At 38.0% G+C, this 15,201-nt stretch overlaps 1 protein-coding gene across 3 annotated transcripts in view; it reads left to right on the top strand.

Moving 5' to 3' along the window:
- Nucleotides 1-14,598, top strand: part of ZMPSTE24 (zinc metallopeptidase STE24) — a 49,191-nt gene extending 34,593 nt beyond the window's left edge. For 2 of the 3 annotated variants that reach the window (XM_027108969.1, XM_027108970.1), the window contains 3 exons: nt 6,970-7,074; nt 8,845-8,988; nt 11,754-13,639. In XM_027108969.1, the coding sequence (XP_026964770.1) occupies nt 6,970-7,074; nt 8,845-8,988; nt 11,754-11,978 (474 nt within the window). In that variant the 3' untranslated portion in view covers nt 11,979-13,639. Of the gene's footprint in view, nt 1-6,969; nt 7,075-8,844; nt 8,989-11,753; nt 13,640-14,278 lie in introns of those variants that run through there. The other variant, XM_027108971.1, reaches the window with a different exon arrangement.
- Nucleotides 14,599-15,201: the final 603 nt, after the last annotated feature.

Here is a 15,201-nt window from a genome sequence, read left to right as displayed (position 1 = left end):
TCACACCTTCCTTTTAGAAATTACCTTGCTTCTTCCAGAGTATATGCTTTAGAAATTTCTTTGGAAAGTTGTTTTTGTTTTATTTATTTATTTATTTATTTATTTACTTACTTACTTATTGGCTGCGTTAGGTCTTCGTTGCTGTGCGTGGGCTTTCTCTAGTTGCGGCGAGCGGGGGCTACTCTCCGTTGTGGTGTGCGGCCTTCTCATTGCAGTGGCTTCTCTTGTTGTGGAGCACAGGCTCTAGGTGCATGGGCTTCAGTAGTTGTGGCACGCAGGCTCAGTAGTTGTGGCTCGCAGGTCCTAGAGCGCAGGCTCTGTAGTTGTGACGCACTGGCTTAGTAGCTCCGCGGCATGTGGGATCTTCCCCGACCAGGGCTTGAACCCATGTCCCCTGCATTGGCAGGCGGATTTTTAACCACTGTGCCACCAGGGAAGTTGTCCCTGTTTTTGTTTTTATATCACTCTCATTCTAGATATCAATTCAAGATTGACCGCTATTTATCCTAGCATCCTAATATTTGTTTATTTTTTTTCTATTCTGTTCTGATTTCCTTTGTTCCTGTTGAAAAAGTCAGCTCTGTGAGAATTCCCTGGTGGTCCAGTGCTTAGGACTCTGTGCTTCCCCTGCAGGGGCCATGGGTTCGATCCCTGGTCGGGGAACTAAGGTCCTGCCTGCAGCATGGCCAAAAAAAAATTCTTCTCTGAGCTTATTGGGTTTTTTTTGTTTGTTTTGGTTTTTTTTTTTTTTTAGTTCTTTCTGGTTATTCTTAAGATTTCTCTTCGATTTTCGTGTTGTGAAAGTATGGACTTCTTTATCCCAGTCCTGTTTGGGATATACTGTGGTTCTAAATCTAGGGACTCATGTCTTTCCTGAAGTTTAAAAAATTCTTTGCCATTATCTAAAGTATTCCTTCTTTCCCGTTCTCCCTAGTCTATCTTTCTGGAATTCCAATTAGATGAATGTTATACCATCTCATTCTGTCTCCCATGGGTGCTAACCGCTCTTCTATATTTGTCTCTTGGAGCTGCATTCTGTAATTTTTCAGCTCTACACTCCAGTTCATGGATTCTTCCTTTAGCTATATTTAATCTGTTCTTTAACCAGTCCATTGTGTTTTAAAGTTCTAATTGGTTCTTTTTCAAATCAGTCATTTCTGGTAGTCTCTTATTCCTTCCTCATGTTTTTAGTTCCCTTGTTTGTATAAAACATGCTTCTTTTTATTCTGTATCTGATAATTCCAGTATCTGAAGTCTTAAGGAGCTAATACAGCTAGCTCCATATTGTTTCTGCTAACTCTTACTCATTGTGGCTTGTTTTCTGAAGTATTTGGTAATTTTTATTGTGAGTTCATAATAGGTCAATGATCTTAATCTTCGGGAATCTTGAAGTGTCTGAGTTTAGGGTACATTCCTCAATAGAGGATTTGTATTTGCTTCTATCAGTTGGCCCCAGTGCTACCAAGCCAGAAGCACTTTAATATCTCATCTTGGGGTTTTCTGGACCATGCAGATAATGTTTTTGAATTTTAATGGAGACTTTTCTTTTTCTTCCACTTTAGATGAGCTTGACACAGTTGGGCTACTTCACCAGCATTTTTTTTTTTTCTGGCTCACTCTTTGACTCAGAGTATACCCCTTCATGGGATTAGGCAAGGGATGTTAATTTCAACTCCTCACCTTTGGCTTTTTCTTACTTTAAAATAAACTAAACTGTATGTTTAAAGATATTTGTTTTACCTTATTAAGCAGGTTTTTTTTTTAAAAGATATTGGGGATAGGAGTTTATTAATTAATTAATTTATTTTTGCTGTGTTGCGTCTTCGTTTCTGTGCAAGGGCTTTCTCTAGTTGTGGCAAGCGGGGGCCACTCTTCATCGTGGTTATTAAGCATTTTTAGATGTTTTTCAGAGTATGTGTGTGTTGGTGAGTGAATGTGGGTATGCACATGTGAGAGTGTGTGTATAAGATTAAATTGTTCATTGTGTCTTGGCACTATTTAAATTTAATCTGGAAAGTTTATAAACAGTGAGAATTTTATTTGGCTTTGTAAACATTATATTTTATCATTCATATGACCACCTACCATTTAGGTTTAGTTATTTTATTTAATTAATTTATTTTTATGCGGCGTGCAGGAACTTAGTTCCCAGACCAGGGATCGAACCTGTGCCCCCTGCAGTGGAAGCATGGAGTCCTAACCACTGGACCACCAGGGAATTCCCTATGTTTAGTTATTTCAAAACCAGTACTATAATAATATGCAAATGATTACATATCTGTTGACTAAAAAATTGTTTATTAGATAAATGTTGAATAATTTACTTTTATAGTTATAGCTGTGTGAAAGTTGAAAGCACAGGTCTCTGGCATCAGACTACTTGGCTTCACATCCCAGGTTTTCTGTTTATTGGCTGTGTGGCCATAGGAAAATTAGTTAATTTCTCTGTACCTAGATTTTCTCATCTTTATATTTTTATTTTTTTAATTAATTTTTATTAATTAATTGCTTTACAATGTTGTGTTAGCCGCCACTGCACAAGAAAATGAATCAGCCATACACATACAGATATCCCCTCCCTTTTGGACCTCCCTCCCATTTAGGTTACCACAGTGCATTAGGTAGAGTTCCCTATGCTATACAGTATGTTCCCATCAGTTGTCTAGATTTTCTCATCTTTAAAGGGCAGTAATAAGTGTACTTATCTAATATGGTGATTATGATGTATAAATGAGTTATAATACAGTATTTAGCACAGAGGACCTGGTACATAGTCACTGTTTAATAAATGTTAGCAACTTTGTTGTTACTTTTTTAATCTTTCCTGGCCTATTCTTCATATGTGTTGAAGGAAAAAGAAATATGTATGCATGTGTATGTATATATTTTTGTGTGTATATGTGTGTGTGTGTATTTACATATATATTTGTAATGTTGGTTTGAGAGGCTATCATAAAGTTAGGGAAGCAGAACTCCAATAAATTTTAACATTAAATTTTACTTTATTAAAGTAACACAAACATACTGTTTAGAAGTTCAGAGTACAAAAAAAGCATATAATAAAATATAGCAGTTTCATGTTTCTCGCTTCTCTGTGCTGCTCACGTGCTGCCAGGGCCCTTTCCCCACAGACTGCAACTCTTTTAGCTTCTTCTGACATTTACACATATCATTTTCTATATTGTATGTGTACTATTATTTATTGACCCTATCTCTTTTTTTTTTTTTTTTTCCTGCACCGCATGGCATGTGACATCTTAGTTTCCCCAGCCAGGGATCCACCCCGCACCCCCTGCAGTGGAAGCACAGAGTCTTAACCACTGGGCCGCCAGCGAAGTCCCTGACACTATTATCTCTTGACTTTCACTTACGGTAGATGAGGATTTAGCTCTTGTCCTAACATCCGCTCTGCTCCTCCCTTCCCTCAATTCTTCCAATATAGTCCTGTTACAGTTCTTGGTTTAATCAGTATCAAAACATTTTTGTAAACATTATTGTAAAACAGTGTTGTACCTATTCACTGCTGAGCATGCCTTACCTTTTTTCCCTCTTGCTTAATAATTGCTTTTTTTTTAAGTGTGCTTAGTTTTCCTTTTATCTTTTTGCTAATTCTTCTCACAACTTCTGCTGTCCTTCAGTATAATTTCCTACAAGTTTAATTGCATCATTAACCTTATTAGTTTTAGTCCCCCTCATCCCTGCCACACCCCAAAAGAGATCTCTATTTTCTTTCTTTGGGGTGGTTTCTCTGAAGCCCTGCTCTTCAGTTCTCATACTGGACTTCCCTTGTGCTCATCCTTGATTCCAAGTTGATTTGCTGTGTTCTCTTGATAGTGTACATCTTCTACTAGTTTCATCAGGTTAAAAAGATGGTATGGTGACTGAGAGTGTGATCATGGCAGCCCTTAACAGATTTTCTTTCGAGTCACACTGTTCAAATCTGGATGGGTTACGCTCTCTAGCTGGTGTATAGATGTCATTCTGGGGTTGCCCTTTACCATTAGAGATTTCCTTCACTTCTCTCCTACATTGGGTCTCCTGTGTTCTGTATTCCATGACTTTTTGTTCCTTAATTTACTCCTTCATTTTGGTAAAGAACATCCTCAATCCAGTACCTTCCTGAGAAAGACTGCATAGTAAAGTTTTTGAGTCCTGGCATCAAAATGCCTTCACTTTTCTGTCACATTCTTTTCTGTCACTTTGACTGGGGTTTAGATTTCTAGATTGGAAATACTTTTTCTTCCAGATTGTGAAGGCATTGTTCCATTGTCTTTTTTTTTAAATTGCTTTATTTTAAAAAATTAATTAATTAATTTTTTGGCCGCACCACACAGCTTGTGGGATCTCAGTTCCCCTACCAGGGATAGAACTTGGGCTGCAACAGTGAAAGCCCGGAATCCTAACCATTAGGCCACCAGGGAACTCTCTCCATTGTCTTCTTGATTTCAACATTGCTGGTGAGGTGTCTGAAACCATTCAGTTTACTTATCCTTAGTATGTTACCTTAATTTTTATGCTTCTAGGAAATTGTTGGCTCCTTTCTCTGTGTTCTGAAATTTCACATGCCTTGGTGTGAGCCTTGTTTTTAAATTGAAGTATAGTTGATTTGCAATATTATATTAGTTTCTAATGGACAACATAGTGGGTCTGTTTTTACCCATTGTGCTGGGTATGCATTGGGCCCTTTTAATTTGGAAGTTGAGGTTCTTTGGTACTAGGAAACTTTCTGGAATTGTTTTGTTGATGATTTTCTCCTCTCCATTTTTTTATTCTCTCTTCTCAGAGTTCCTATTATTTGAATGTTGGCTTCCTTATATTGAACTTTCTTAGCTTTTCTCTCCTGCTTTTCCATTTCTTTATTTCTTCTATTTTCTGGGAGATTCCATCATCTCCCAACCTTTTTCTTTTTTAAATAAATTTATTTATTTATTTTTGGCTGCATTGGGTCTTCCTTGCTGTGCGTGGGCTTCTCATTGTGGTGGCTTCTCTTGCTGCGGAGCACGGGCTCTAGGCGCGTGGGCTCAGTAGTTGTGGCTCGCGGGCTCTAGAGTGTAGGCTCATTAGTTGTGGCGCAAAGGCTTAGTTGCTCCACAGCATGTGAAATCTTCCCAGACTAGGGCTCGAATCCGTGTCCCTTGCATTGGCAGGCGGATTCTTAACCACTGTGCCACCAGGGAAGTCCTTCCAATCATTCTATTAAGCTTTAATTTCCAAGATTTATTTTTCTCTGAATTTCCCATTTTTACACTATCCTCTGTTTTTCCACGAATATAATATCTTATCTCTGAATTTTCTCCTTCTATAATTTCTGTTTCTTCCATACTGCATTTTTTTCTGTATCTGGTCTTCCATCTTAACAGCTTACTTACCTTGCATACCTGATAATCCTTGTTCGTGTACTCCTTAGTAAAGGAATGGGACTGAAAACCTGATTGGAATCTCTGAGCCTGTAGATAAGGCTTATCAACTTTGAGCTTCACTGTAGCTTGGCTTGGATGTGCTTGTAGTTGAGGAATACCTGCTGTTAGTATCTTCAGGTCTTTCCTGGTAGAATGGTCAGTTCCCAGGGAGTACTCTTCTAGTCTTTTGCCTGGTGGGTAGTTATCTGGGAGCCAGGTATGGGGAGAGGACTAGTTTGGGAGAGGGAGTTCTCAGTGTTCAGTGTACCATACCATTAGGTAAGCAAATACATGGTCTGTTGCTAGTGTACCCAGGCCCTCAACTATGTCGAACTCCCAGTTGAAGTGTCCTATTCTTTTGCCCTATCCAGGGAGAATGAGCTTTCAGGCTTTTGCCAGAACGAGGAGGAGCACTTGCCTTTTGGTGTGGAGTTGGAGAAGGAATCTGGAGCTTTAATCATTTCTCACACAGCTCTCAATTCTTATTTCAGCCACCACCTCCTGTTCCCCAGTTCCAGAATTACCTGGTACTGTTAGTTCTCGAGCCCTTTAAAGACTGTCAGTGTTAATCAGTGTTCTCAGCCAGTGTAAATCAGGCTGGTTCTCTTTTCTCCACTGCTAGCTTATGATGTAACTTCCTTTGGCCTGCCTAGTCTATTATCATTTGTCTGTCTGCTTTCCTGCTTCCAAAATGTTGTTGCTCTTGCCACCTCACCTGTTTTCCCTATCCTTGTGGGTTTATATCTTAAAAAAAAACCAACTCTTGATTGTAGTTTTACTGGAGTTTTTAGAGGGAATAAAATTAGATGTGAATGTTCCCTCTGCCATCTTAGCTTGGAAGTCTCAGTTTTTTAAAGAGCATTTCCTGGTGTTTTTGGGGGTCATAAGTGACATGTCCTTATTAGCAGATAATTTGGAAAATAGGAAAGATATGAAATAAACATCACTGTAATTCTACCATATAGAAAAACTATTGTTGACATTTCGATATACTTTCAGTCTGTTTTCTATATTTGTGTATTTTTACATACACATTTGCATTTTTTCATAATTGGAATCATACTATATATTTTTAGTTTTGTTTCCTGCTTTCTTCACCTAATGAGCCATTTTCCCATGTCAGAACATAATCTTTGAAAACATCTAGTGGATATTCATCTAGTGGATGTATAACATAAATGTTATTTGGCACTATCATGAGCAGTTTCCCATGTTGCAACATAATCTTTGAAAGCAAAATTTCTAATGGGTTTATAATATGGCTGTCACATGACTGTGTCATGATTTATTTAACTATTGTCCTATTGATAAATATTTATATATTTTTTAATCTAAAGTAGACTCATGAAGTCAGAATATGTCTGTCTTGTTCATGATTCTGTGTTCAAGCTTAACCCGGTGTTTAATGTGGAGTGGTTCAGGGAATGTTTTGTTAAGTGAATGAACAGTTCTGCACAAAAGTCCGATTGTTTTCTTAAGTTAGAATCTAAGAAGGTCTCTTTCTGGGTTAAAAGGTATAAACTTTTTGAAGTTTGTTGATAATTTATTTTCAATTTGTTCTTCGATTCAGAATAAGAAACAAGGATGTAAAAATGAGGAAGTGCTTGCTGTGCTAGGCCATGAACTGGGGCACTGGAAGTTGGGACACACAGTCAAAAATATCATTATTAGCCAGGTAAGTTTGGAGTGACAATTCTCTTTTTATGACAGGATAGTCAAATTATAAATATAGCAGGCATGAGAGTTCATATAGTAGAGAGGTTAATACAGACTCTGTAGCCAGGCTTCACATCACGGCTCCCTGACTTACTACCTGTGTGACCTCAGGCAAGTTCCTGAGCCTCTCTCTGCCTCCATTCCCTTATTGAGTGATGATATCTCATAGGACTGATGTAACAATTAAATGAGTTAATATACGTAAAGAATTTGGAGTAGTACCTGGAATATGGTAAGTACTATAGAAGTATTTATTGTTATCATCATCGTCATTGTCACCACCTCCTGAGTCACTCGGCTAAGGAGCTGTGAAGATCAAAAGGAGTGAGCCCAGATAACTTGGGTATTAAAATACTTTTTTTTTTTTTTTTTTTTTTTTGCGGTACGCGGGCCTCTGACTGTTGCGGCCTCTCCCGTTGCGGAGCACAGGCTCCAGACGCGCAGGCTCAGCGGCCATGGCTCACGGGCCCAGCCGCTCCGCGGCATGTGGGATCTTCCCAGACCAGGACATGAACCTGTGTCCCCTGCATCGGCAGGCGGACTCTCAACCACTGCGCCACCGGGGAAGCCCTAAAATACTTTTTAAAAAACATTTTTTCTCTTTTAAAAAAGTCATTATAGGGGCTTCCCTGGAGCGGAAAAAAGTCATTCTATACCCATAGGAAAAAAAATTGGAAAAGGTAGTAAATATAAAGCACATAATAATTTCTGTAATATTCCGCTTCTGGGTATTAATACCACTAAACCAGCAGAGTGACCACAGTTTTAAGGCTCTAAGTGAAGTAGCACTGTGTTTTGTTGACTAGTTCTGAGCATATATGGCCTCAACTGAGACTTAAATGGGTCTTTGTACCTTTCTAAAAGGCTAGCTGGTTCTGGGTGATGGATTGTATGGGAAGACTTGTGTACCCCTGTACGTACCTTCCTGTTGCCTTACATCTATAGGTATAAAAATGAATTCCTTGGCGGGAAGCTATGTTGTACGGATACATGGCAGTGAGTAAGACATTAAATAAGTCCAAATCCAAGTTTAATGTAAGTTATTCAGTTTAATAAGGAAAATCACTGCTGCTTTCATGAAGGAAGGGGTCCAATAAAATCAGCCTACCATGAGGGTGGTGGACTGGTCCCTGAGGTACCTCATTAGGGCCGGGGTTGATTGCCTCTTCTGAAAAATTGTACACTCAGCAAGAGCCAGTGGGGGGATGTCTGTGTTGCTGATTAATGCATTGATTCCATCCCTATCACCATGGCCACTCTGTTCATGAGCCCTTGACCAAGTCCTAGAGTGGCTAAGGAAAGAAGCTGGCTAACATCTGCAGAGCAGATATCTTCTCCACCTGATCATTGAGAGGGCCTCCTCTACCGTGGAACGCTTTTGGTGAACATTCACGTTAGACCTAAGTATTATCATACTCTGGGCTAATTTTGGAAGTTTTACCACATACCCCTTTCCAGATCTTCTTGTTAGCCATCCACTAGTTTGTTCCAAGGTCCTAGTCATCCAGCTAAACCATTATTTGTCCACTAACATGAATTAGTGTATATATCCTCAACTCAGGCCCTCTCTCCTTCTAGAATAAAAGTAAAACTATAAAACTACCTAAATAACTTTTTCTGTGATTACACTAACATCATTCTTAAAATCACATCATGATGTCTTGTTCTACTGATCCCACAGTGAAATCAGCTTAGAAATAACTTAGAAATTTTGTATCCTTCTTTCTAGATGAATTCTTTCCTGTGTTTTTTCTTGTTTGCTGTATTAATTGGTCGAAAGGAGCTTTTTGTTGCATTTGGTTTTTATGACAGCCAACCCACTCTAATTGGACTATTGATCATCTTCCAGTTTATTTTTTCACCTTACAATGAGGTAACGTATACTCTTTAAAATTATCTCACATATGCCCTTGTCTATTTCAAATCTAGAACCTTTAGGGTAGTGAAAAAACAGAACAAAACTATAGTTTTAACAAGCAGATGAAACAAAGTTTTAGTCGCTTGATTTACTAGCTAGTATAAGAAAGTAGCAGAAAAACCCAATCCCAAATAATAAGTGCTTGCATACTGTTAGGGGAAAAAAAAAGTGGAGAATTAGACTTTAGTGGTGAAAACCTTGATATAACAGGTACCTAGAGACTTGGTAGATGGAGATTAACTATCGGAATGCTATGTCCTAAACCACATATTCACCAGTGCTTGGGTGAAAACCTTGTGTGTGTGAAGGGACAAAGCAAATATAATTGAGTGTAAGTATGACTGGATAAGGGAGGCTGTATGACAGTGTTCCTCTGATTGTATTCCCTGACCACCTGATTCATAGTAGCCTTAGCATCCCACCCCAGACCCTCTGAATCAGAATTGGGTGTTTTATGATAAGTGTAGTTTAAGAACCACTCAGTAGGGGGACTCCGTATATGTGATAAGACATAGATTAATGAGACTGTATATGAATAAATCCAGTGATGGCAACATGTCCTGATACTAATTGATTAGACTTCCACATTAAGCCAAGAAATAGTATCGGGGATCTCGAGATGTCTCCATTCAGAAGAATTCTTTCTTGGGACAGGTTGTAGAGTTAAGGTTTTAACTTTCTCCGTAAAAGGTGGGGGTGGGCTGGGGTGTAAGGCACCAGCAAAGAAAAATGGAGAGGAATAGATCATGTTTGTATAGCATTGTCCTCAGAATCTACATTCATTTTCAGAGAACTGAGATTTATTATCTTTAAACTCTAAATGTTTTAATTTTTTATTTTACCTTTTGCTGAGAGTATAAAATGCTGTACATAGACTGTTACTTCTTAAAGAGGTTATAGAACACCTTATAGTGGTAATTGTCATTTCTGTCTTCAGTCACAATTCAGGAATGCCTTAAGGACACTGAGTTATGTATATGAAATGCCCCAGACTGCTTTGCTCTTTAAGCAGTTATGCTGTTTGTTTGTTTATTTATTTGTTTAACTAATTTTCTTATCTCTTCGCTCACTGTCAGGCTGATAATCCTTGCTAATATCAGTGTAACTTTCTGTTATGGTCATTATCTGTTTATAATTTTCTTCTTCAACCAATCATAGACTGGGAAATCAGATAAACTCATTAAGTAAAAGTTACTAGATTTTGACTGAGTATAAGTGTCCTCTAAGGAAGGCACCAGTAACGTTAGTGGTTCTCCTTTGGGCATCTAATTTGGCCTCTCAGTTTTTGTCTTTGTCTCCTTATATTGAGTAGTTGCGTTCACTTCAAAAAATGTCTAAGTAAATGTGGGGTATTAGAGTAATTTGAAATGTGAGATATTAGCAACTGTTGTAAAAACTTTGGTGAGCCCAGGAGATTCATTTCAAAAAGACTAAGTATTTAAACAGAAAATCTTATGTTTAATGTCAGCATTTAAGAGGTCATTATAGGAAAGACATATTTTCCCAGAAAATGGGGAAATTACCCCATCAAGAAGAGCTTGGAAACCTACAGCAGAGTAGGTAGGTATAGGTTATATCTGCTTATGTTTCTATTTATGTCTTACAGTGAGATTCAAGGAACAGTTAGCCTGGGACACTTGAAATCAGGAGATAGATACATAGATAGATAGATAGATAGATAGATAGATAGATAGATAGATAGATACTAGTTAATGATTCTGTCCCAAAAAGTACATTCAAGATTTGGAAAGAAATTTCAGGTAGAATTCAGATATTAGCTTTGAACATATCTAAGAAGGTATCAGGAACTCCCAGACTTTATGTTGAAACTCTATATCTGCTAGTGGCAATAAGAGGTACAGAGGAGAGACTTTTTAAACTTTTTTTTTTATTGCTGACATATTTTAAAGTAAGAAATAGACATCATGTCATTCAACCTGTAATACTTCAATATGCAAATAAATTAATTTTCCCTCAAAATTTATTTTTTCGGATGAAATTTGTCCTCTTCGTAGTTGTCACCTTCAGGGACTGAACATTTATTCTGATGAAGCTACCATAACTCAGAACACTTTAGAAAATTCTATTTTGAGATTGTCATTAGTGGCTATAATATATATATACGTGTGTGTGTGCGTGTACACACACATATATATATATTATAATGTTCTCAGTTATCATTTAAAGGTGGATAAGTGAGCAAGAATTTTTTTAAAAAAGAAAAAGAAGAGTCTGAATATAAATCACCACATCTTACCTGTATCTGAGGAAGGTAGTGTCCATGGGCTTTGGAATCATCAAGAATTTCAGCACTGCCACCTTCTAGCAGTGTGACTACAAGCAAGTTATCTCACCTCTCTGAGATACACCTTCCTCATCCGTAAAACAGGAGTAAGAGTAATTACCTTGTAGGATTGTTGGAGAATATGTAAAGTGTCAATTCAGTGCCCAGCACATGGCAGGTTCTCAAATGTTAGTATTTCTTTAAGACTGACATTCCTTTGGACATATATCTGTTTCTGGTCTGTTGGCTTGCTGGGGAAAAGGCTCAATTTTTAATAATTCCCCCACCCTAGGTCCCCTAAATATGAGTGATCTTTCTTTTGGCCTGCTGTTTCTCTTATCCTGAGCCAAACTTCCTCTACAGTTTTGGCTCATGAAACCTTTAGTGACAACAAAGAGGGGAGCAGTGGTTAAAACACTTTTATTTACTTTTTCAGGTTCTTTCTTTTTGCCTAACAGTCCTAAGCCGCAGATTTGAATTTCAAGCTGATGCGTTTGCCAAGAAACTTGGGAAGGCTAAAGACTTATATTCTGCTTTAATCAAACTAAACAAAGATAACTTGGGTTTCCCTGTTTCTGACTGGTTGTTCTCTATGTGGCATTATTCTCATCCTCCGCTACTAGAGAGACTCCAGGCTTTGAAAAATTCAAAACAAGACTGAGTTGCCCAGGGTCTGCAACTGAAGACGTTTCTGATGATTTCTGTCCTGGCAGCATGTTCTGGCTCTTGATGTTTTTAAACTTTTTTTTTTTTTAAGAAAAATTATTAAGTATGGAAAAGCCAAGATTTAAATACATTTAATATCTCATTTCAAAAATGATTTTAATAATCCATTTCTTAAAGAAAACACTGGATGAAATTTTGAGGCTTAATGTTTTTAAAGGCTTAGTTTTATCTTTAAAATCTAGTTTACCGTCAACTTGTAAAATCACTTGAGAAAATACAGAACTTGTTTTATTTACATGCTTATATGGAACCTGCATATAAGGTGTCTGGGGGCATATGTTTAAAAGGGAACACACCTCTGAATCCTCTCTGTAAGACAGAAACAGTGGTCCTGAATCACTGTGCTCATACCTAAGTTGAGACTTATTTTTACTTTCATGCTGTTATGATTTAAGCTGGCCAATCAATGTTTTAAATAAGGAAGAAAGCTAATAATTGGTAAGGCTGATGTTTTGTAAATGAAAGTAGTTAGAAATATGCTCTCTCCTGTTCTATCAAATTTCTCTGTTCCCTCTCTTGCTATACACTGTTCAGGAGTTTCTAATAATGCTTTGAAATTAGGAATTATGTACAGAATGTTTTAAATCACTGGGTTTTGTTTTTGTTTTTAAGAAAGTCTTTCTCTTTCTTTCCACCTGGTGGGTATGATCCCATTAGGGGTAAACGAGTATTTTTCTAAACATTCAGCTTTTTCTCATTCATACTCTTGTATTCAATAAATAGTGCATCCTTTTACTTAGCAAAAATTGCCATGTTGAACAGGCTTTGCTATTTTAAAAGTGGGAGAATGTGGAAAGAAGAAGAAATGACATTTTAAGAGATGTAAGATTGAAATACTGATGATTCTCTTATGATGTTACAGGGAAAAAATATAATTTTCTATCTCTTTCAAGGACAGAAGAGTTTTCGTTTTTATTTTTCTAATTTTTGTCAGTAAGTCTTAAGTGCTATTTAATCAGGCCTGATTCCATTTTAGAAAATTATAGTTCTTGATATGCTGACAAGTTTTATTTTCAAAACAAATGTCATGAAAGATTTCCAGTTTTTGAAGCTGCATGTTTGACTGATTCAAATCTCTGTCCACTTTCTGAATGAGACCCAACTTTGTGCCTAGAGCTCCCACCCGCTGGTGATGTGTACCTTCTGGGCATTTATTCCAAAGTGGGATCAACTGTGCGGGCTTGGTATCTGGCCAGAAAGTCTTTTGCTCAGCTGATATTTGGGTGATGTCTTTACATGGAAATATAATAAAAATAAACATCTAGTTTAGTACCGTATTATTTATTTTCCTAAGGCTGAAGAGGAACAGTGCTATGATTTGATCCAGCATCTTTCATCTGTGAATTCATGCTGTGATAACTGCCTTTCCTTCCTTCCGTGCCTTTAAATACAAATTTCAGCTCTGCACAAGTGAAACATTAAAAATTGCCAGTGCATGTTGATGTTCTTTGTCTTTAATTTGACAAAATTTGTCTGTCATTTGTTACCTAGTAGATATATGTTTATTACCCTAGAGGAACCAAGTGCTAGTACTGGGTTGGCCAAAAAGTGCCTTCGGTTTTTAAGTAAAAATAAAAGACACATTTTTCATTTTCACCAAGAACCTCTTATTGAAAAATGTATTCGCCCTTTTGTTCCACTACCTTCTGCCATTTTTCAGGCAACTTCATAATTCCATCTTCCCAAAACATTTTATCTTTTTGAGCAAAGAACTGTTCCAGGTGCCTTTTACAGTCTTCCAGGGAATTGAAATTTTTTCCATTAAGAGAATTTTGTAAAGACCAAAATAAATGGAAATCTGAAGGTGCAATGTCTGGTGAATATGGTGGATGAATCAGAACTTCCCATCCAAGCTATAACAGTTTTGCCTGGTCATCAAGGAAACACGCGGCCTTGTGTCATCCTGATGGAAGGTTACGCGTTTTCTGTTGACTAATTCTGTACACTTTTCTCATCGAGTGCTGCTTTCAGTTGGTCTAATTGGGAGCAGTACTTGTTGGAATTAATCGTTTGGTTTTCTGAAAGGAGCTCTTAATAGATAGAGGACTCCTCTCCAATCCCACCATATACACAACATCACCTTCTTTGGCTGAAGACCAGCCTTTGGTGTGGTTGGTGGTGGTTCATTTCACTTGCCCCACGATCTCTTCCATTCCACGTTCTCGTACAGTATCCACTTTTCATCGCCCGTCACAATTTGTTTTAAAAATGGAACTTTTCATTACATTTAAGTAGAGAATCGCATGTGGAAATATGATCAAGAAGGTTTATTTCGCTTAACTTATATGGAGCCCAAACATCAAAGCGATGAACATAACCAAGCTGGTGCAGATGATTTTCAGCGCTTGATTTGGATATTTTGAGTACGTCGGCTGTCTCCCGCGTGGTATAACGTTGATTGTTCTCAATTAATGTCTCGATTTGATCGCTGTCAGCTTCAACTGGTCTACATGACTGTGGAGCCTCGTCCACCGAGAAATCTCCAGCACGAAACCTCGCAAACCACTTTTGACACGTTCGATCAGTCATGGCACCTTCTCCATACACTGCACAAATTTTTTTTTTTTGCATTTCGGTTGCGTTTTTACCTATCTTGAAATAATAAAGCATAATATGCTGAAAATGTTGCTCTTTTCTTCCATCTTCAATATTAAAATGGCTACATAAAAATTCACCAACTTTGATAAGTCTTTTTTTAAATGCACACTGATATGACAGCTGTCACGTACAGTCTAACAAAATTGTTTTGAATGAAGTTAAAGACAACTAAATGCTACTAGAGCCATCTGACGGAAAAAACAGAATGAACCTTTTGGCCAACCCACTACGTGAAGAGTAGTGTGAAGGAGCGGCCTGAGTGCCCAGTGGCAGCAGGACCATCACTGCACCTCACTCGGAGTCCTCTTCAGTGCTCCACTCCAGAGTGCCACTTGCTGGTGTTTTCTCAGAAGTGTCATTCAGAACCATTCCTTCTCCATTCCCATAACCTCTCATTGTCTTAGGCCTGTTTGGTCTGCTCCAGCTGCCTCTTTAGTCTTCCTTTCATGTGGCAGCAGTAACTAGCTTTTTTTTTGGGGGGGGGCATACCCCGTGCCATGCAGGATCTTAGTTCCCTGACCAGGGATCGAACCCGCGGCCCTTGCAGTGGAAGCACAGAG

Source organism: Aethalodelphis obliquidens, unplaced genomic scaffold (genome assembly GCF_003676395.1).
Source record: "Aethalodelphis obliquidens isolate GAN/ISIS:26980383/991018 unplaced genomic scaffold, ASM367639v1 scaffold9, whole genome shotgun sequence".
NCBI classification, from domain to species: domain Eukaryota; kingdom Metazoa; phylum Chordata; class Mammalia; order Artiodactyla; family Delphinidae; genus Aethalodelphis; species Aethalodelphis obliquidens.
The sequence above is the reverse complement of the archived record's forward strand: the minus strand, read 5'-3'. Positions and strand labels throughout refer to the sequence as shown.